Source organism: Saccostrea echinata, unplaced genomic scaffold (assembly GCF_033153115.1).
Source record: "Saccostrea echinata isolate AGI-Se365-2 ecotype Australia unplaced genomic scaffold, CSIRO_AGI_Sech_v1 ptg000056l, whole genome shotgun sequence".
In the NCBI taxonomy this organism is placed as follows: domain Eukaryota; kingdom Metazoa; phylum Mollusca; class Bivalvia; order Ostreida; family Ostreidae; genus Saccostrea; species Saccostrea echinata.
Window position 1 is genome coordinate 5,732,570 of NW_026889805.1, and position 23,703 is coordinate 5,756,272.

Below are 23,703 nucleotides of genomic sequence, written 5' to 3' on the forward strand. Positions count from 1 at the left end.
TTGTACCCATGACCAGAAAACCTCGGCATACCAATCTTTAGGGATGCTCCAAAGACACCCATGAATATCACTTTCCATGACATATCTGACATTGTACAATCTTCGTTTGATTGTTTTCATGCATTTTTTGGATAAAAAGATATCACAATGGCTTAGATCTAGCGAATATGGGGGATGGCAAAGCTCTGTAAACTTTCTTTTCTTCAGAATTTCATTTATTTCTATGTACTTATTTGCAGCAGCGTTGCCAAGTGCATGAAAATTACCCTGGGGCGGTATTTGGACTTCCTTTGCAGGAAATCTGTTTATCTTTCCTCAGTGCAATTTGAACATAAAAGTTACCATTATGGTTCTTCCTTTGGTTGTATCTACATGTTTTACTGGACCTCTTGAAAAAAATGAAAAATAATAAAACATGTTTGGAACACTTGTTTCTCTTTACAATAATATTAATGATAGCTTTTTCTTTGATTTCACATTTAATTATTGATCTTCATTTTTGGCTATAAAAAGTGCACCCATATTTCGTCATCTTTCACACAAATTTAACAAATCTTCTATTTTGTTAAAATATTTGTTTTTAAGTAGACCGTTGGCATATTTAATGGGTATTTTTCTCTTAGGCAATTTTAAGAAAATAAGGCACATATCTGATATTATTATATTCATTTCCGTTGTCAGAATTCTATGAAATGTTATAATGATGAAATGCTTAGTGTTCTAGCAATGTCTTTGGATGTAAATCTGACATTTTCAGATATCATGTTGCACATAGCATCGATAATTTTCGGTGTCCCTACAAATTTCAATCGACCAGTTTGACTTTTATATTCTAACTCTCCTTTTAACTTTTGAATTTCTGACTTAATCTGAAAACTATACAGCATTAAAGAGTATTCTTTCCACATATAAAAATCACATCTTTAATATGAGTTCTTCGGTGATTTATGAAAAGAAGCACAGTTTTCACATACGCTCTCATTTTCATCTTCTTGGCAGAGATAATTTTAAACAGTTTTCAGCTCAGTGTAGTGACCATGCTTACTTTAAAAGTGAATTTCTTTGCGAGGACAATAGAAAAAATCATGGGGTTTTCTGTGATTAAGAGCTCTTTAATTGAACGTTTCAACTGTGAAAAAATAAAATTAAATAGATATACATGTACATTTACTATGATATACTGTTTTGCATTATTTATTGAACGACCCTCTTATGGACAACAATAGTTTATAAATGTTCTTTTTCTGTCACTGTTTATTTATTTATTTGGTTTTTGTTTGTTTGTTTGTTTATCCATCTCAAGAGGAAAGTTTGTTATCCCATGCCTTATCCATATCTAAGTGTTTTGAGTGAAAATTAAAAATTAACACGTTTGATCATTTACAAGAAACAAAATCCTCAAATAAATAAGTTTCCCTGATTTAGAAACCGTGTTCTGTTACCATCACGCTCTCGGTAATATTTTCCTTCAAAGCTTTTAACAGTTAGCCCGGTTGTTTGAAATAAAACAATGGAAATAAGAAATTAAAATGAAATAAATTCGATTGAGCTGTAATTCGAATTTTAAATTAATATTTATGTATTTAATATAATAGAAACCCCTAAAGCCAGTATCTCAACGATTATCAACACTACCCTCAACAGAAATAAAAGTGATAAAACGAACATGGATGCATCAAAATCAAATAGTTCAGGTTTGTATCAAATTTCTTGCTCATTTTTTAGCAGAGTTTTATTTGAACACAAAATTCCAAAAGAAATAAATAATCCTTAACTTTTTGCATCTATAAAATAAATCAAGACTAATTATTTTAAGTAATTATTTTGATAGTACATAATGAAAATAGAAATGGGAAGACAAATGAGTCGAAACTATTTTTTGAAACTTTTTTTGATAAAACCATGAAATATAGAAAATGTAATGCATGTTTCATAAATGGGTATTTTTCATTTGTACGGCACAGCAGATCGTGTAGGATTGTATATTGGTGTGGGCGTGGCTGTCCTGTTTGTTTCACTTACTTTAGTGATAGCTGTTATCATTTTCATCAAGCGAAGAAAATCTCAGTAAGGCCAATAAGGTTTAATTAAATACATATGTATATACCTTTTTTCCAAATATCAAGCATTTGTTTTGTTGCAGAAGAAATATGCAAGTTAGTTTTGTCTTGTTGCAGTAATTCTTTTGGTAATTACAGTAAAGAAAATAACCATTCCATTGAAATGAATGCTGTGAGTAATGACAATGGGGGAGTGCACAGTTACAGAGGGATTACAGGTAGTAGAACCACGTTAAGGTATACTGGAACACCGGCCCTTTCGAATAATTTACTGACTAAAAGTGAAGATGATCTTCTCATCAATAACGGTTTTAGACATGAAAGTAGTTACAGTTCTACTACTTCCAATGCACCAGAAACTCAAAATGAACCCCCGACATACAGTATAGTTAATAAAATGGGTCGACAAAATAAGGAAACTGAAAATGGTAATATTGATAATTTTCCAACATTTAGCAAAACGAAAATGATTCATAGTAATACTTTTCGTAAAAATCACGTAGAAAACACTCCCTTATAGCAAAACCGATCAAAAATGTTAATTTCAATCAAGCTACATATTTTAATATATTATAGTTAAAAATTTTCATTACATTTTATAATCGTTTTTTGGGGCGTTATTTATTTGAAAAGACTGATAATAACTTCACTTTTTATATACATGTAATGTAGCTTCATTGTTTTCCCCTAAATATCAATATTATATTCTTTTGTAACCTGCTATTTGGAGTGCAAAACTTTGGATGTATTTTCCTAGGAAAATCGTTGAAGGATACATTTACACAAACAATATATATATTTATTGCATAGATTTGCAATTTAACTGCAGCTTTCTTATTTGGATGATCTGTAGAATATACATTATTTATATATTTATTGATCCGAGGTATTATTATTTATATATTATATTCAAAAGATTTACCAGCTGAATACAATCGCATTTGTTTATGTAATGCAGATTCCTTGCTTGTGTCCTTAACATCAGCATTATTTTATTTTATTGTATTCATAATCTGCAGCTCGGAGTGCCAAAATTTGAATGCATTTACTTGGGAAAAAAATTGACACGTATTTGTAAGGATGCAGTCTATTAATTATATTCCACACGGATCTGCAATTTTGCTTGAGCTTCAGATAGAATATATATACCAGTTGTTGTTTTTTTAATTTTATAAAATTATGCTATGGGGAGTGATGTCAAAGTATTGCTTTTTGTGACATATAATGAATATGTCTCATAATTATTTAGTGCTGTTCGCTAAAAGAATGCTTAAACCTTTGTAAACCTATGTATAATGTGTATGTTATTTGCTTGCTTCGTTTCCAATACAAATACTTTGTGTTTTACTACTTTCTAAAATCGTCATGTAAGACAAAGATGCAATAAAAACGGTTTTCAATTAAAAATCATGCCTTTGGGGTTTTTTTTTCTTTACAGTAGTACATATGAATTAAATATATGTACATAACTTCAATGTCCCGTTTTCAAACACGTAGGTGTACTTCTAACGTGTATAATTGTCTGTGTCTTATAATACCCGTCCTATGGAACATATTTTATATGCCACAGCTGTTCCCTTTGTAACCTACATCATAGGAGCTTGGTTTCTGAAAGGTGTATTTTGTGTATTATGTGTTTTTCTAGGTGTATCTCAATACACTCATTAAAATAAAATTAAAAAATCGTTGAAATTAAAAATATTATATTACTGTATATAAAAAAGAGTGAAGGTATGACAGTTGCCATCTTGGATTTCAGAGGGTGCCTCGGTTCATTAAAATAGAGAGGTCTAGAGAGGTCAGAAACCGCGCCAAACTTGTTCTCTCTAGACTTTCTGTGTCATTCAGGTATGCCTTTACATTTTACTTAGTTAGAAATCTCACTTCCGTTGCTTTCAGTTTCAGTGCTAGGTATCGAGGAGGTTTTGGTTTACTGCATGTTTTATACGGCAAGTTCAAATCGGCAGACGATTGTTGGACTATATTCAATCAATTTTGCAGCTAGATCTCATATGACATCGGTATGAAAAGTATAGATATAGATCAAAATCAAACGTGAACCGAGGCACCCCCTGAAATCCAAGATGGCAACTGTCGTACCTTCACTCTTTTTGTATACACCTAGAAAAACACATAATACACAAAATACACCCTCCAGAAACCAAGCGCCTATGATTTACATGCGCTTTATTTCAATAAAATTCAAACAATCCCATCCTATTTTACTAGAGTACACGTTTTATATTCCAGAGCTGTTTTCTTTGTAATGTATATGCGCCTCATATGTCATTAATTGTCATAAATGGCGCCACAATAAACTTTTGATTTCAGTGATAAAGAGATTCATTTAAGGTAGGTCCCTACTCGAATGACGTCTTCATTAGTAGTACTAACTACATTGGAAATATATGATTATATATAATTATTAGAATATTCTAAAATTATTGTTGATATTGTTTTTGATAATCTATTTGTAGCAGCACAGTGAGCATTTCACTGCATGCTTAAAAAGGACATGATAGTAGCTACATCTACATTTTAAAAATTATTTAAAAATACATTGTAGCATATTACACAGAGGTCACAAGATACATGTATACGAAATTTAAAACATAGCTTTTTTCTGAAAAATAGACTCCTGTTGTTTATCACAGCAAAAAATGAAGAAACTTTTGTATTTTCTGAAGAAATATGTTTCAATGACATGTTTTTCACGGTGAAGACTATTGATAAAAAGGGGGGTATACAATTCTTGTACTTGTAAAAAGAATGAAACTCTGTTAAGTAATTATATTTTTACAGTTTTGTATGTGAATCAGATATAAATCTAACATTGTAAAGAAAAAAATAAGGCGATTAACTATGAAAATGAATTATGAAAATATGCCCAGAAATGTTTAAGTTTGTAATGATTTTGAATTCACCATTTAGTAAACTTTCCCCTTCAATTTTCATTGTTAGATCACCTGAGCCGAAGGATCCAGTGAGCTTTTCTGATCGGAGGGTGTCCGGCGTCTGTCTGTTGTGTGTCGTCTGTAAACTTTTCACATTTTTGACTTCTTCTCAAGAATCACTAGGCCAATTTCAACCAATCTTGCCACAAAGCATCCTTGGGTGAAGAGTAATTAAGTTTGTTCTCAGGAAGTGCCATGCCCTCTTTCAAGGGGAGATAATAAAGAATTCTGGAATATTCGGTGGCATCTTTTAAAGATCTTCTACTCAAGAACCGCAGGGCCAGAAAAATGAAATTTGTGTGACAGCTTCCATTACATACTGTAGATTCAAATTTGTTCAAATCATGACCCCCGGGGTAGGGCGCGACCAGGGGATCAAATTTTTACATAGGAAAAATAGGAAATATATTTTTTAATCTTCTCACGAACAGCAAAGCCATTTTTAGTAATATACATTATGTATATAAAGAATCATTCTCAGATAGTGTAGATTAAAGAATGAACAAATCATGACCCCTGGGGTAGGACAGGACCACAACAGGGGATCAAATTCTAATAAGGGAATATATAGGAGAATACTTACATTTGCTGTGTTTTTCTACTAAGGCAAATGTGAAATTGATTTGAAAACCTTTTTTGTGTATATTCACGCGTAGAAATATACACGGAGAAACTCGCGCTGAAGTGACGTCAAAATGAGGCTACAGAAACGTTAATAAAAATATGACGATATAGGGCAGCGAGAAATTCAAACATTGAGTATATTTTTGGTGCTTTTGAACATGTAAAATGTAAATATAAGGAATGTTGTTAAGTTTAGTGTGAATTATTGGTGTGTAAATCACACAGACTTGCACGTAGGCATATTTTCCATGAAGCACTAGCGCGCTTCATGAAAATAATATTAACATAGAAGCATCCTCAAGTAGTTAGACTCAAAATTGTTCAAATCATGACCCCCGGGGGTAGGGCGGGGCCATAACAGGAGACTAAAGTTTAACATGGGAGTATTTAGGGAAAATCTTCTTCTGAAGAACAGCTTAGCAATTCTTAAGCATATTGATTCTCAGGTAGTGTACATTCAAGGTTGTTCAAATCATGACCCCTGGGGAAGGGTTGGGCCACAACAGGGGATCAAAGATATACATAGGAATATATAGGAAATATTTTTTTAAAAATCTTCTCAAGAACAGCAGGGCCTTGATTAGTCGTATTAATACAGGAGCATCCTCTGGTAGCGTAGATTCAAGTTTCATGACCCTGGGGGTAGGGTGGGCCACAACAGGAGATTAAAGATTTACATAGGAATTTTTTTTAATATCTTCTTGTGGAGAACAGCAAAATTATGATTTAGAATCATTTTCAGGTAGTGTAGATTCAAGATTGTTCAAATCATGACCTTTGGGGTTAGGATGAGGCCATAACATGGGATCACAGTTAAAGCAATATGAGCTGCATTTTTGAGACTTTTATTTTGCTGTTAAAATATGCTGTTATGATAAATCTGTATGTAAATTAAACCTTTTTGATCATAAAGTATTAAATTGTTTTATAGGAAAGATTTCTGCACAATGGAATATATAGTATTATACATGTATAAGAAATCTATTGTACAGGACGACAATAATGTAATTTTGCTTCAGGGTGAATTTTAAAAAAAATGACCACAAAATTGAAATTTTTTTGAAAAAATTCAACTACTCATAACATATCTTTCACTTATATTATCTTATTGTACATTCACTCTGGTTAAATTTCCTGAAGTTGCAATAGAATAGACAATTGGATTAAAAAGTTTCAAAAATTTTATTAGGAAAACTTTATTTGAAAAAGAAAATATCACTATATCCTAAAAGACTTTCTAAAATACATAATCAAAAGAAATTATAGTTTTTTATGCTTCAAAATGGTATCAGGGATATAAATAAGTAGATCTAAACCTTGATTGATTTTCTTCTCTTGTATATGTAGAAAAAAATTGGCTTTTTGATTGTTATTTTACAATATTATACTTTCATGTAAATTAGTTGAATCTGATTTGTCGAGAAACGTTTGTTAAAAAACACTATTAACCGCAGAATAATGAAGCCACGCCCTCCAGCGTAGCAACAGTTAACATTGCTTGACGACGGGTGATATTCCAAAAAATATTGACTGCGCAGAAATTATGCTCGCAAGGTTCACTGTAATATTTATTTGTATAAAACATTCAGAATAATATAATAAATATTGCATGTAGTTGAGTGTAACATTGAAAATTTTCACCCCTCGAAAACCATTGTAAACCTCGGCTGCGCCTCGATTGACAATGGTTTTCGTGGGATGAAAATTTTTAATGTTTGGGGTGAAAATTTTCAATGTTACACTCAACTACATGCAATATTTATATATTATTTTTTCAATTCTGGTTTGAAAGTTTTAATATGAAAGAAATATGAAACAATAAAATTTAAACTTAAGCTAAAAGATAATTTTGACATAAAAGTTTTCTGACAAAAAATACTAGATTTTGAAGTGACCCTATGTTACATTATTGTGTTGCACTCCTGACATCTGATATCTAATTTTATTTAACATTGTTTTGAAAATTATAACACAAAATAACCCATTCTTAGTTTGTAAATCAGTTCGTCGTTTTTATATTTTTTATCATTTACGGCAAGTTTTTCATATTTTCAATACTTCAAAACATGTTTTTTTTCCAATGTGTAATATATATACACTGTATTTAAAAATAAGTGTTAAGTGATGAAAATTATTCTCTGAATTGACTGTAAATGTCTGTAATTAGTTGATAGACGTAATGTTTTGAACATCAAATAGTATCAAACATTTTTTTCAATTTATTATTTAGTAAAGATAGATGGAGATCATTGATAATTATAGAACGGTAGCGTTGCCCTCCTGACTGCAGTAAAATTAAAAATCAAAACCACAGAACACAAAAATTCACAAAGTTGGCAAGATCACGTGGTAACGAAATTGTGCAATATTTATAGTCCAATGAAATATATGGAGATAACGAACAGTATTCAAGCTCAAAAGTCCATTAAACAATACAAAATAGGAGCAGAGCAAACACGGACCTCCAAACATCAGAGGTGGGATCAGGTGCCATGGATTGATTGATTGATTGTATGTTGTTTTACGTCCCATTCGAGAATTTTTCACTCATATAGAGACGTCACCATATACCAGTGAAGGGCTTCAAATTTTGACCTTTACTCGGCACTCAGGGCCATTAAGCAGTGAGGGATCTTTATCGTGCCAACGCCTGCCGTGACACGGGGCCTCGGTTTTTAAGGTCTCATCCGAAGGACCCGCAACTTTCACTTCAAAGTGCCGAGCGCATGGCGAAGGAACAGTTGCTACCCATTTTTTATCGACTTAGGTCAGTCGCGGCCGAGATTCGAACTCACGACCTCCCGATCACGAAGCGAGCGCTCTACCGACTGAGCTACCGTGAACGGTCAGGTGCCATGGAGGAGTAGCCAATACTTCCTAATGAAAACACATGAAGGTATTTAAACTTGGCTTTATATCTGGAATTATTCCCTATTTATGTCAAAAAACTAGCTAAAATATATATTTAGAAGATAAAATTTATTTTATAGTATATTTTCCTTCACAGAACAAACGCTATAAGCAACTGAGGTCAACCAGAAACATTCTACTCATCATTTTTTTTCTTTATATTTATTCATATTTGATCAGTAATAATTCTAACATATTTGTTGCACTCCTGACCAAGAACATAGGAGTCTTTAAAGCAGAATTGTGAAGCAAAAATTATATCAGAACTTGTTCTGTTGTTTCAGTGAAGTTGAGGTGGAATTTTTTTAACTTTATAACAATTTTTCAGTGTGTTTTTTTTTTCACATCTTAAAAAAAATCAAAGAAAAGATAAAAACACATCCGAATTGATAAAATTGAAAAAAAAAAAAAAAAAAAAAAAAAAGGATTTTTAAATAAAACTGTCAATTATTTAGTACTAAATTATTCAAATAGATCATTATTAATTAAAGAATATTTCTTAGCATGAGTAGAAGTCTTTTCATCATATAACTTGAATCTTTAAAAAAAAATATGTTGCACTCCTGACGATATAAATATAGATGTGAAACAAAGACAGACCCAGTAATTAATAAATCTATTTGGTAAAAATGTTCTGTGTCTTTATTTTCCAAAATAAAAACCAGAGAATAATACACTGATAAAAGTTTTTTTCATGCTTGGGAACAAAATATTAAATGTTGCACTCCTGACATTATTGGGCATGCACAGATACTTGACTCTCATTAATCCTGCTTGTGATTTATATAACATTTTTAAGTTTTAAATTGTATATCAGTTATTGTTTTACACTTTGAAAATTCTTTTTTGACTTAAAGAGGGATTCTTCTCATATTTCTTGTATTTAAAAATTGATGAAATTTTCATAGAATCAAGAAGACATAATCACTAAGTGATGGTATCAGTAAAATTAAATTTGACCGTTTTATTTTAGAACCAAGGTCAGGTCAAGGTCATTTCTTTTTCCTTCACTTTAACAATAAAGAAAATACCGTTTCCAATCATGCGATGCCTACTTCTATTTCTAAAGTGAAAATCTTTTTCTTTTTGCGTAAAAAGATACTACCATATAGGGTCTTTCAGATGATACTACCAAATCGACATGCATAATTAAACTAAAATAGATATTTGCTAATCCGAATTTCCTCAATTTTTCTTAAATTTTTAGGATATTTTAGTCATTTTTATATGCTTCGTATATTTAAATTTTTCTTATTTTTACATATGATAAAGCAGTCATACAAAGATACAAATTGATACAAAAAAAAGTTTTGACGGTTTACTAAGGGAGAAAATCACATTTTACAGATTTTTTGCTCAAATCTTTACTTAGATTGAAAGCTTTTAAAAGCTAATAAAATTGTAGTTTGTTTGTAAATTCATATTTATTTGATATATTTTAAAACTTAAGTCCATTATTATTAATTTTACTTACATTTGAATTTTTTTTATGTCTTTGATTGTTTGAAAATTTTAATTAAATTCATTGTTCTATAGTAATTTTGAGAAGCAGAAAAGGAGATTTTTTCATACGCCGTTATTCCGCCAAAAATATAGTCCCTGCTAGATTTCAAACTCAGTTTACCATTTCTATTTAAAAAATAAAAAAATAGAAAAATATGATTTTTTAAATCACTTACATGTAAATATATATAAGCAAATGTACTTCGAATATTTCATTTAGTCAGAAACCCGACAAGAATCCCTCATGAATTGTCTTTTTAGATTTTTAAAATCAATGGTTTTTTTGTGCCAACACTACATTTTTGTTGCACCCCTGACATTGTATAACATATTTTTCAACATCAGCCATGACCAAAACTTGGTCAAACAAAAGTTGCTGCAGTCTACTTTAAAAGCTCAATACTTTGAATATTATCAGGAAAGTATTTATTTCCACCATAAATCATTATTATTTATTTCACAGATCTTCAAAAAATATTGAATTTTCAAAATGTCACAAAAAGGAGTTGCACTCCTGACATTTTAGCATCATTTTTGGGCATAACTTTTAAGTGAATTGAGATATCAATGAGATATTTGGCAGGTATTTAGACACTATCTAAAGACATATGCTGAGACATAGAAATTTATTCCCATTGCCTGTACTTTTAGTACAGATTGAAAAATATGGGTTTTGTCTTTTTTTTTTAATTCACCCTACAATCAAAGTTTAAAATTAGTTCTTCCATCGCAAATATTAAAAAAAAAAACAAGAGAAGTTTATAAACATTCTTTTTCTGTCATTGAACAAGTTAATTACAATATTGCAACAAAAATTTCCGACATCAAAGTTGCAGCTCATATTGCTTTAAACATATAAAGAAACATTTTTAAAAAGTTTCTTCTCAAGAACAGCAAAGCCATAATTAATCATACTTATATAGAACCAATCCTAGGTAGTGTAGATTCAAATTTGTTCAAATAATGACCCTTACGGGTAGAGCGGGGCCACTATAGGAGAAAATCTTCCTCTGGAAAACAGCTGATTGATTGATTATATTAATATAAAAGCATCCTCAGGTAGTGTATATTCAAGATTGTTCAAATCATGACCCCCGGAGGTAGGGCGGGGGCCACAACAGGTGATCAAAGTTACACATGGAATATATATGAAAAATCTTCTCAAGAACAACAAGTCATTATTAGTCATAATGATACAGAAACATCTTCAGATAGTGTACATTCAAGATTGTTCAAATCATGCCACTAGGGTGTAAGGTAACAGGGGCTCAAAGTTTTACATAGGAATATATAAGAAATATCTTTTAAAATCTTATTCTCAAGAACAGCAAAGTAATAATTAGTCATATTTAAACAGGATCATTCTCAGATTGTGTAGAATCAAATTTGTTCAAATCATGACCTCCGTGGATAGGGTAGCACCACAACAGGGGATCAGAGTTGTACATATGAATATATAGGAGGACTTTAAAAATCTCACGAACAGTAAAGCCATGATTAGTCAAATTAAAACAGCATCCTTGGATATGGTAAATTAAAGATTTTTCAAATCATGACTCCTGGGGATACGGTGCGACCATTACAGGGGAACGAAATTATACGTAGGAATATATAGGAAATGCCTTTAAAAATCTTCTTCTCAAGAGCAGCAAAGCCATCATGATTAGTCATATAGTCGTTTATATGGAAGCATCCACAGATAGTGTAAATTTAAGTTTGTTCAAAACATGACCCCCACCCACCCATCCCCGGGATAGGGTGGGGCCATAATATGTGATTTAACAGAAGATTATATAGGAAAAAGAATTTGCTGATGAAGAACAGAATAACCATTAGTTACTCAGGTGAGCGTTGTGGCCCATGTGTCTCTTGTTATAAACTGATAAATAAAAGTGACACTTATATTTCTTACATAATAACTGATAAATAAATATTTTTGATAATTGTTTTGCTTTGATATTGAATTCAAATTTGCTAGTTGATTTTGGTTGTAATCCTGTGATGAAAGAAGGGATCAGTAACCAGTCAAGATGAGTACTTTTGTGGCCTTTTTAGAAAGAAAACATTATTACCAAAACATTATCGAGTAGGGACCTTAATCAATTTGTACATGTATATGTTTGAACACCCAAGTGACGTATGGTATTCAAAGCATATACTGTATGTTTATCACTGGAAAATTTGTCAATCAAACCCAGAAAATCCTCCGAGGTGATCAACAAACAATTAAAAGTAACTCTCTCGTTAGTGATTAACATAAAAGTTACTTTCTCTTAAAATCCTAAGTATGTTTTTAAACATATCAATCAACACCGTTTTAAAGGAGTCTCTTTTTATTGATATATAGATAAATCTGAGGTATTTGATGGTTACCCAGATAGAAAATAAAAATGTCTATCAAGGGCGTATCACATTTCAAAATATATCTTCGTTAAATAAATTGTTTTAAAGTTTTTTACAAAAGAAAATGTGCAAATGTTATCTGTACTAATTATCTAGAATATGGCACATGCCATTGTTCTTTATCTTTTTAAAATTCAGAAGCTGATATATTTTACATCGTTAAGAAACTCAAAGAATGCCGTATCTTTGACTAAAAATCAATTCTGTTTGGAACATGGAAAGTAACGATCATTTATATCCTGAAGATTTCGAATCGTTTCTTTTTTCATTGATCTTGATCCTTTAAACATTTATGTGTATCAGTTTCCGTGTTCTACAGCATTCTGACTTGGATGTCATCCTGTAATATTTTTTTCAGAATGAAGTTTTAAATCCTGTACACCTGTGACTGATTATCTTCATCATCTGACTTCCACACCTGGATCACGCTCTCTTCATCATCTGACATTTCATACCTATCAATCAAACAAAAATCCCTCTAACAATATAGTTACTACCTCATTTTTACACCTACTCAGTGTATTAGTCAATAAACTTTAGAAATACTTCTCTCGTTTTTCTTATCTTTCTTTGTCCTTATCTCGCACTTCTGATTTCATACCATTATTTTGCTTTTTTCCAAATTCGATACCTTATCATGAGTAAAACTGTCTTTTTGTTGCAAATGAATACGAATAAACGTTGAATTCATCAGCACAAATCCCTTAAACCAGTAAAAATTATTTTACAAGTTTCCATCCAATTAGCATTTTTTTTTAGCTACCATCCCTTATAATAAAACTAAGCCTCTGGTATTTGTATTTTCTAAATATAGTAATGGTACAAACCAAGGTCGTGGGTTTCCTTTACTCTCTTCTCCATCCTGTAAATATATCAATACTTTGAATTTAAATATCTTAACAAAGGGAGTTAAATAAAAACAAGCAATGTTCATAAATACAGAAAATTTGAGCTGACTAACCGTGATTGACATTTCATCCCATCTCCGCCTTCTGTTTTCAGGAGTTGGTGAATTAGACTCCATTTCATGCCGTGGTTCAGGATTATATAGCTGTATACCTTGTTTCTTGCTTTTTCTGGAACTTTTGCTATTATCGGGATTTACTTTTTTGACTTGATCCATACAGGACGAGTCTAACCATCTACCGACTCTTTGCCCGCTGGCTGAAATAACTCTTTCCACAAATTCCCCTTTATTGTGTTTTAATTTTTCAATTGACTGTAAATGCTTAGCAAGTCGATGTTCACGTAACATATCATCAGGTAAATCCTCGTTTTCTAAATTTAAACGAATGCTAGTGACAAAATCTTTATCGTCATCTTCCTCCTCCTCCTCATCACGTGACTCCGTGTATCCACTCCGAGACTTGTCATGTGACGCATCCCACCAATCAGATTCCGTGTCACTGGTATCACAAGTTATTGTGCCAAGTCTAGAAGTCCAGTCTGTTTTTTCAGTTCCCATTATACCCGAGGTCACGACTGTAGAGCAAACAGAATCCGTTACACTAGGGCTGTCAAGTACAGGTAAATCCAACTCTTGGTTAACATTTTCTTCAGGAAGATAAGAAAGATGACGCTCTGAATTTCCATTTCCAGTCATTATGCTAGAACTTGAATTAACGTTATGATGGATTTTTTCATTTGCTTCTTCTTTGTGATCATTGTTTTCCTTGCTGTTTTTAAGAAATTGCTCCAGTTTAGGATTTTGATACACTGGCTGAGTAAACTTGTATCTATGGTTTCCGGATCGTGAGGATGCTGTGCTGGTACTTTTTGATACTGGCCGGTTACTGTCCGATAACATTTGTAATAAATTTTGCACCTGAGAGTTGAGGATCAGCTCAATATTTACCTGACTATTTTGACCACAAATTGTAGCAGAGTTTCGAAGTACTGAACTAAAAAATTAACAAAAGTGCATTTGTGTATTGTCTATGAAATTACTCTGAATATTACTAAATGAATTACTTCAAAAGAGTTTTGTCAGAAGCTTACCTAAGGAGTTCTTTTGTGTCAGGTGGCATATTCACAGAGGAGCTGGAAACTGTGTCCTCCTCCTCCGTTCTAAGGACAACTTTCCTGAACTCCAATAAGACCTTCGTCAGTAGATCATTAGTGTTTGCCAGAGGTGAAAAGTCAAACAGATCCTGAAGCTGATCAGCTTCTGCTTTCAGTTTCTCTAATTTAAGTCTAAACAACAGAGAAGAGATATATAGCTTTGTATATACTGTTATTTTCGTAATTGTACCTTTTATTGCATATATTGCCTCAGAGGGGTATCTTTATAACTTACTTGAGCTTTTCGGAACCATTAGGATCATCTACTTTCTGTATCAAACGTTTCATGTCTTTGTACATGTTATCTACTGTCTGTAAAATCGTCTCTTGTGTATCAATCATATTGCGCATAACCTCATTAAACTGTATTTGATACTTTGCCAATTGTTGTTCCAGCTAAAAAGATATACACATGTACAATATACATTAATATCAAAAGGGACATTCACAGAACGAGGCAATTTGGAATTTGCTTTCGATTTGATTATTATAATAGTAAATCACCTTGTCTAGGGTTTCGTGATTTGCCGTTCTTTGGGTTGTAAATCTGCAAAATGAGAAATGTTGCTAAAGTAGAAAATGCATTATCCTTCTGTCCAACATAGTTGTAACCATGAAAGTCATTGCGTTACGGATACACACTCTTTACACATTTTTTGAAAAAAATTTCGATGATTGATTGTCGCTTGGTCAAAGCTAACTTCAATCAAAAAAAAAATTACTCGATTATTTGCAACAGAGTACCAAAAAGGGAGATTTATTGGATTACTGTATGACAGATATTTCCAATACTACGTAAAATGAAAAAGGTTAAAAACACATTAGTATATCATTACGGTTCTTGTTGTTCTCTGATAATAAAACCTATTTCAGTGGTATGTGGGTGCTGAGGTATATACGTTATCGTTGTACCTAACCTTTTATACGTTGGTATGTTTAGAATTTTAATAAGAATGGTTAGAAACATAACGTTATAAACATTTTTGACACATTTTATATCGCAACATTTAATGTACCATTCAACCATCTGCAACGATAATATATGAAAATTGATTAGAGATATCGAACTTAAGATTAAAATTTCATAAGTGGTTTTCTTAATACATGTATTTATTTTAATTCTAAACTTTCAACAAATTTCAAGAATAATGATTAAAAACAGAAATATAGAATATATTTATATATAAAATTTATGTATAGAAAAGAAATTCAGCAAAAAAACTAGAGTGAATGATCTCGTTTATAGCTACAGAGTTGTATATGCTGGAATACACACGGCTTAAATATATGTTCTACAGTTTTAGTTTTCGATTAATCGACTATCGTTCGGCTACAGTCTCCAATTAGCCACGAGATAATATGGAGGATTTATGTTCATAAATATTGTACCTCAGATTTGTAATTTGATGTTTAGTAGCCTCTGTAAGTAGACACTGACACGTCTGATACAACAGGAGATGTTTATACACAGACAGGTGCCCGTTCTTTAGTGCTAGACCAAGTGCACTCTCATTCTGGTCATTCATTGTCCAAACATCAAATCCGTTATCTAGAAGAATCTGCAAACAGGTCATTATAATAAATTATTATAGATAAAAAGAGATGATATCTAGAATACGATGTTTTACAGGTTTTACTTAATATTTCCATATCGTTTTACTTCATACTTTCATTACCTGTAAGCAGTGAAGGTGTCCCTCCTGGGCAGCGAGGTGGGCAGCTGTATTTCCATACTGGTCACATGGTAGATAGGACGGTGGATCCGTCTCAAGGTATGGTATAACTGTCTCCAAAACATCAGTCTACAATACATAATTATGTCATGAAAGTGATGGCTATTCTTCTGATATTTGGATAGAACTGTATTTGTTTCACATTTCCTACCTGTCCATTCTTGGAGCAGAGAGCCAGTAGTTCTCCGATAAGTTCAGGATTTAGGGTCCCATCCATGCTTCGCCTCTCAAGCAGATCACGTACACATTCAGTCTTGCCATGCTACGAGGAAAACAAGCAATCTAAGTATTTTCTTTACAAGTACATCGTATTAACCTTCAAATCAGTTAATGTTGTAAAAATAATTTTAAAATGTACCGTTTCTTGTTTAATTTACTGAATTTTAAATTCTTTATTCCGTTATCTAACTACCTTAACAGCAAACACCATGATGTTGGCATCAAGTAGAGTGGGATCTGTTTCTAGAATGAAGTCCACAACATTAGTTCGGTCGTCAAGTACACAAATTTGTAGAAGTGTCATCCCAGTAACATCCCTAGTAGAAACTGTTTTCCTTAGTGTTGTTTGAGAGCCATCACTTGATATCACTCTCAGTTTCTCGATCTGAGAGAGGAAAAGGTCGTTAGTCGTCATTCAGATCTCTAATAATGAAAATTAAGGCAGTATAAAACGTATTTAATGAATTACTTACAAGTTGCTGGTCATTTAAGCGTAGAAATGCCTTGACATCGACTGAGCGAAGCAAACTCCCATTTGACGTCATCTCCGGTTTTTCGTGTCTCTGTTTCACATTCCAAATATCATTACGGATATTTTCATTCTCCACTTTCGGAACAGGTGGAAGTTTTCGTACATTGAGAGCATTTTGTACATCACTAGAGTTTTGGTTCTCAGTTTGATCAAAATTACTCTCACGAGTTTTCTTGCTTTTATGTTTACTTGCTTTTGAATTGGATGTTGAACAAGTACTTTGAGAAATATTTTGCTCATAAGACTTCGTAATATTTTCACAAGCGTCAATGATGGAATCCGTTATATGTTTGCCCTTCTCCTGTGAGTCGTTCTGTTTAAGCACTTTGTAACCTTCTTTGTTTTTATGTTTCTTTCCAAATAAATTTGAAATACTATTAAGTTTCGATCGCTTGGAGTCACTGGATTTTGAGTCTTCGTCACTGAAAACAGACTCTTCTTGATTTGTTCTGTGTTTCTTTTTCAATTTACTCTGACGACCTTGAGAGTTTGTTTCGGATAGATCAACTGATTCTGTGACCTCTTCTATCGATGGATCCGGAACATCAGCAGAAGCAAAACACTCTGAGATGCTGTCATCGATAGTGAATTCACGGACAAAGTTTTCGAAGTCTTGTCCATTCATCGTTGTTATGTCTGAAGTCGTGTCCTCTTCCTCAATGTCTTGATAACGGTCTCTGATCGTCTGTATTGTCAACATGTCTGGAAAATAATATAGTGCTTTTGAAAGGGCAAGAAGGATGATGTTATGAATTTCTTCTAAGAAAGAAGATGGGTGAACAAGGCGGGCGAAGTGCCTATAGCGCGACAAACATGAAGTGAAAAATAAAATCTCAATTATATAAAAATTTTCTTTGATATTTCATCTAACATTAAAGTATATTTTAAGCTAAATCTCTACAATTTACAAAAATCTCACAAAGACTGAAATTATTTGCCTACGAAATAGCATACACACACTAAAGAGGACAAAAAGGATCATTTTCTCACACTTAAACAAAATTTTTCGATATGAGTGGGTCTTCGCTCCATTTTTTTGAAAGTTGATCCTAAAAGTTTGCATAAAAATATACATTTTTTGGTTTACAAAAACATGGAGCAAAGACCCACTGTACCTTAAAAGTACACTTTTATGACAAAGCATTCGCATCTTTCCGAGAAATACTTGAAGTCCATTAAGTCAAGGGTCATATCACAAACATGATTTAAATGCCACTATTCGTCAGAAGCTGCGTGGCGTAGTGGTTAGCGTGTTAGTCTCAAAACAATATGATAATCCGGATTTTTATTGATTAGGGGTTCGAATCCCACGAATACCATTTTTTTTTAATAAAAGAATAATTTTTTCCGAGATCTTTTTTCTCAGAAAAGTTTTGTTAATCATAATTTCATAAATTTCAATAATGAGAACTTTATTTTAAATACTTAATTCACAAATTGAATATGATTTTATTAATATCTGAAGCTATAGGCATTCTGCACGCCTTGTTCACCCATCTTCTTTCTTCCGGGGACATTTACATGTAAATACACGTGTATTTCAAATGGATGACATGTTTAAAATAGCATGTACACTATTTTTAAAGTATTTCATAAATCGTTTCAAATATTTGTATTGGTGAATATTGTACACTGAACAAAGGTCGTGAAACTGACTAACCGAACATGGCCTCCGGATTATCCTCGGGTGTATAGTATTGGTTCACGTTGACTTCGTTTAGAGATTGCTGAATTAACGTATCCATACTGCTGGTGTCGGCCAAGGAGCTCCGACTGGACATTGACGTGTGCAACAAACTGAAAATCGATGCAATGGTAAACTGATTTTACTTTGTTTCATGTTACCAAACCTTAACAGGTTTAATTGGACAAATTTAATTTAAAATAATAACCTTGTGGATCAAAATTTTAGATTAGGGTTGTTAATGGTTTTTTTTTTTTTTTTTTTTTTTTGGTTTGTTTTTTGTTTGTTTGTTTGTTTGTTTTTGTTTTTGTTTTTGTTTTGTTTGTTTTTTGAATATTTTTGTGGCTAAGGAGATGCGTTAACTTATAAAAAGAAATTATACAATACAGTTACATTATAGTACAGTTACATTTTAGTTTCATTTTTGCCGTCTATCAGAGCCATGAAGTTTTATTCTGTTATCATGTTGTAAATTTTGAATTTACTAGGGGGAGGTAAATGCAAAATTTACAACATGATATAAATTTTGCATTTACCTCCCCCTAGTAAATTCAAAATTTACAACATGATACTGTAGTGAAAGTAGCTTAAACAAGAGACATACAAATGTTAATTATTTTTCTTTATTGTTCCCAACTATCTGATTGACTCACACTAGATCACATGATCGAGTATAAACATTTTATAAACAGGGTGTTTCTATTTCAAGCTTCTAAAAAAGGGCTTATAAACCTGGTGTTACTAAAATTGGAAATGTTACTGAATAGACATGCAACATCAATGTCTTATTTATTCGAATCTGGACTAAATAATATATTTTTGTTTGTATGTTTTAATTCCCCAAACCCTACAATGGCTGTGTTTAGCTATGGTTTTCGTTTGTTTACAATGATTCTTTTTTCTTCAGTTTAGATTGTTTGTATTGGGTGTAGAGAAATGATAAACGATTTCAGATAAGTGTTGTTAATTAAACAACATCTTAGCTATTGCGCTGACATTTAATTAAATTAATTACCTGAAACAAGTTGAATATTTAGAAATGCATTAGATACCTACAAATTTAAATGAAATTAAATAAGGCATTTCTGTTGACATTTTCTCTTCCTCTTTCCTAGTCACTTTTTAATAATACGGTATTCCTTTATGAGACCAAATTTATGTTCAGTAAAACTGGAATTTGCACTTTTTAATATTTCTTTTCAACCTTGCTTTTTATAGAAATCAATACATCCTAAATAAGTCGTACCCTTCTCGGTCTTTTGTACATAAGAAATGCATTAAAACTCTGCACGCAATATATATCAACTTTAGAAAAAGCAATTCATGTGACTTAAAAATAAAACCTTGATCAACAAAATGAATTGATATGTGAGTAAACTTGATAAATTATCAGAGTTTAAATGACTACACTGCCACGTAATTACTCATTCTTTCGATTCGCCGTTTTAAGATTTATATTTTTTTCCTCAAACAGAGTTTGAATTACACTTCTCACATCTTGATAAAAACGGAGATTTAATTGTTCAAACTGGCAGGCTAAGATTAAGAGCTGGTTTAACTGGGGGAATGCGATTGATCCGGAGGTCTCTATTCATCGTTCTACTGAATCACACCAAACTTTTAATGAAGAGGAATCTCTGTCATTTTAAATTAAAAACTCTCTCAAAAACTGGCAGATTAGAGTTCAGATTTGTCAGACAGGGCTTTGGGTCATCTTCTGTCCTTTAAACCCCGAACAAACAAGATAAAAACTATTATTCTTCCATTGGAAATAATTCGCCCACCAATCCTGAAATTCTACACGGGGTTGATGTCAGATAGCAATACAATGTCCTGGTCTTTCATATATGTATTTAGCAAAAATCAAGACTTTCTCTAAATAACTTATTCATTGAAAGAAGGGAATTTAATGATTATCATAAATTGGACTTTAGTTTGTGTACATGCATCCATGAAATAAGTAATAACACATCCATAAAAGTAATAATAAACAAAAAATTCGGGATATATCATGTCTATAGATTGCCAAGATTTATTGGTCTAAAGAAAGTTACTGACTGAGCAAGCGAAAAGTAAGTAAACCACAGGAACCACCATAACACGAGCCTTCAGTGATTCAAGCCCCGGGCAAATACTCTTATCCCAAACGACTGTGTACACAGAATCATTCAATATATTACATATTCAAACGACTCTTTTGTGGACAATGACAAATATTGACTTCAAAGGCATTTCAAATTTGCTACTTTCGGTGTGCTTTGCAAACATACGATCACTTATTTAAACATCAAATTGTTACAGGTATAATGATCTACATTTACTAAAGGTACAAAACTGTTCAATTTCTGAATAAAAATTCTTTTGTGGTAATGAGTATCATACATTTATGAAGTTCTACGGGCTCTTCTACAAAATTAGGAACAAATCACATCAAACAGTTTATCGTCGAATGAACCCTTTAGTCATCTAAAAGACTTATTATCAAAAGTTGTGGACTCGATCACTGGCATTTTGAAAACAATGGTTTGAGTTTTTCGCACCGCCTAATGAAACTATTACCTGATACCAAACACTTACTACAGGGTATCTTCCGAGTCCCATCGCTTCCGGTCCTGATACAAAGGGATGGGGGTATTCCTAGTATCCGAAGCACAGAGGAACTGAAGGACACGAGAGAGTGAGGGGGCACACATCACATTCAAGAAAATTCTACCACACTAACAACTAATCCTTAGATATCTCATACTCCAAGCACAGAAAATAAATATCATTCAGTTCAAATTATATCCTCTTCACGTCGCTCATACACGAGTGATAACAGTTCTGTGCAAACAAGACCCGTGGAACATTGACCAGCGGGACCACCCTCAACATGGGGTAAAGAAGCGAGCAGGGGGATTAAAAGCCAAAGAAAAAAACCTCGGGGAACGTGACGGAAAAGATCCAGTTCCAACACTGTATATCATTTAAATCACGGACAGTCATTTAAATTTTGATTGCTCGGGGATGTTTATTAATTCCTTTTTGTGTGACTGATCTTTAATTATACACGCTAGTTAGTGCTGCACATCAAGCTTTGGGCCTTAATATGCATAAACGTCATTCCGTCCCAAAACGAAGCGAATAATTTATGACCACAAAAATAGGCCAAATGGTTTGCCATTATCGTCTTAGACAAACCCTCTTTTCAGTAAAAGGTAAATCTAATAATTCTGATGTGCATAATATGTATATATAAATGACATGCTGGTTTACTGTATCTAAACTTTTTAACAATTTATTTTTCAGTCGGTCATGGTTCTCGGCACATTGTTCTGTCCTCGTCAGACTGAATGACATACATGTAGTACAACAGTTTAATCATGAGAAAGCTTTCATATAATGTAATACTTCAGCATAATGTTATTTGGTATGCTTAATCTATATTAATTATTTATAATGTCTTTCAAAGAAGATGAACGTCAAAGAAAGTAGATTGAGGAAATCAACCAATTCCTGGTATCTAACAAAATGAATTTGATTTGGACACAGCCTTGTCATTGACGAGCTAAAAATCCTATAGATTATAAAATGAAAACTTAAGATAGCAGATATGCATAAACCTTTAAGCAGGACCTCATATTGTCATCTGAAAGTTAATGTGACAGTTTTATCTTTCATACAAAAAGCAAATTCCACGTACACTGTCTAATTCTGACAGACGATCACACTTATAAATATCCTATGAAGATGCAGTGCCTATGAATTACAAAAGTTATACAGTTCGATTTAACATGCACAACATGGGGCTTTTGCGAAATACAGTAGCGTTTGAATTTCAATTAGATATGGTCAATAATCACTGATGAATTATACATTTTGTGCTTATAGGTAAACACATAATAGCAGCTTTAAGAAATGGATGCCGCAATATGGAATAAAACTGAATAAATAGATAAATAGAATTTTAACAAAGCATCACAGCACACTGTTACGAAATCGTTATCAGCTACCTGAAATTCGAGGAACAGTGACTGATTATGAAGTGAATACATACGGATCTGAGATCGATTTTCGATTATTTAGTGCTACATCCTAGGTCTCTGGGTGGTGTGTGTACAGTATTATTCTCAATCCTCTGCCTGGAACCGAGTTACCTCCAGTATATTAGCTACGCAAGGAAACAATATTCCTTCTGTAAGAAAAATTTGAATGCCTTAACTGCAGCCATTGTAGCAAAGAATATTGTCATTATAACAAGGGCACAATAACGATGGAAGCTTTAACCGTAAATCAGACAAATCGATACCAACAGGTCGTGGCAGGGAGCCATTGTTATCACGGCTAGCATTACATTCTGTGTACATTTATATAAAAAAAAGATTTAATTTAATCATAGAAAATAAAGGAAATTTCTATCTGTTGGAATCTGGGTTTTTGTTGGCGGTCAGTAAGTCTGAGACTAGGCCTTTGTGGGTTACGTTTCTGAGATTTATCTGTTAAAGCTTCACAAGTGCTAATTGTTTACTTAGTACGTTACACTGATATAAAAACAGTCCTTAATCCAATTAAATTCCTAACCGTCAGATTTGCCATTATAAATTGATTTCTAATTCCCTTGCGACTGTAAGTAATAAGAAAAGTAAATAAAAGTTCAAAGGCGAACAATCCCTGCTTTAAGTTTAAGGTGAGAAGTATCTTGAGAAAAATCAGTACTGCTGTTACCGATCACCTGTATTAAAGTCCACAGTCTTACGACTGCTTTTTACTACGTCTCCGTTATCCAAAAGGACGAGTTCTACAATTTCTGACTATCCCTTCGTTATCAAAAAGAAAGGAATATGAACAGTTTCGGATTTATTAATTTTGAGAAAAAAAATAATGAAAGGAAAATCGAAGACCACCACGCATGCTTAAATCGTGCACGTGTATGTATGTATTTATCTTATCAAGATCAACATCTGCCCAAAAAAAGAATACTAAGTCACGAGTTGTATTCTTTACGCTTTAACGTCCATCAGTTAACACATAATAGTCGTAA

General features: G+C 32.5%; 1 protein-coding gene across 2 annotated transcripts; it reads right to left on the reverse strand.

Moving 5' to 3' along the window:
- Nucleotides 1–12,372: 12,372 nt before the first annotated feature.
- LOC133173775 (uncharacterized) lies at nucleotides 12,373–22,936 on the reverse strand. 2 transcript variants are annotated; one of them, XM_061308809.1, is made up of 13 exons: nucleotides 22,720–22,936; nucleotides 18,660–18,796; nucleotides 16,941–17,701; nucleotides 16,661–16,852; nucleotides 16,400–16,510; nucleotides 16,192–16,317; nucleotides 15,905–16,074; nucleotides 15,020–15,062; nucleotides 14,751–14,911; nucleotides 14,453–14,647; nucleotides 13,416–14,355; nucleotides 13,282–13,316; nucleotides 12,373–12,909 (listed from the first exon to the last, which is right to left on the reverse strand). In XM_061308809.1, the coding sequence occupies exons 2-13, from the start codon at nucleotides 18,778–18,780 to the stop codon at nucleotides 12,822–12,824; spliced, it is 2,943 nt and encodes a 980-aa protein (XP_061164793.1). In that variant the 5' UTR covers nucleotides 18,781–18,796; nucleotides 22,720–22,936; the 3' UTR covers nucleotides 12,373–12,821. The 2 variants fall into 2 exon arrangements, with proteins under 2 accessions (XP_061164793.1, XP_061164791.1); XM_061308807.1 differs by lacking the exon at nucleotides 22,720–22,936 and adding an exon at nucleotides 21,261–21,900.
- Nucleotides 22,937–23,703: the final 767 nt, after the last annotated feature.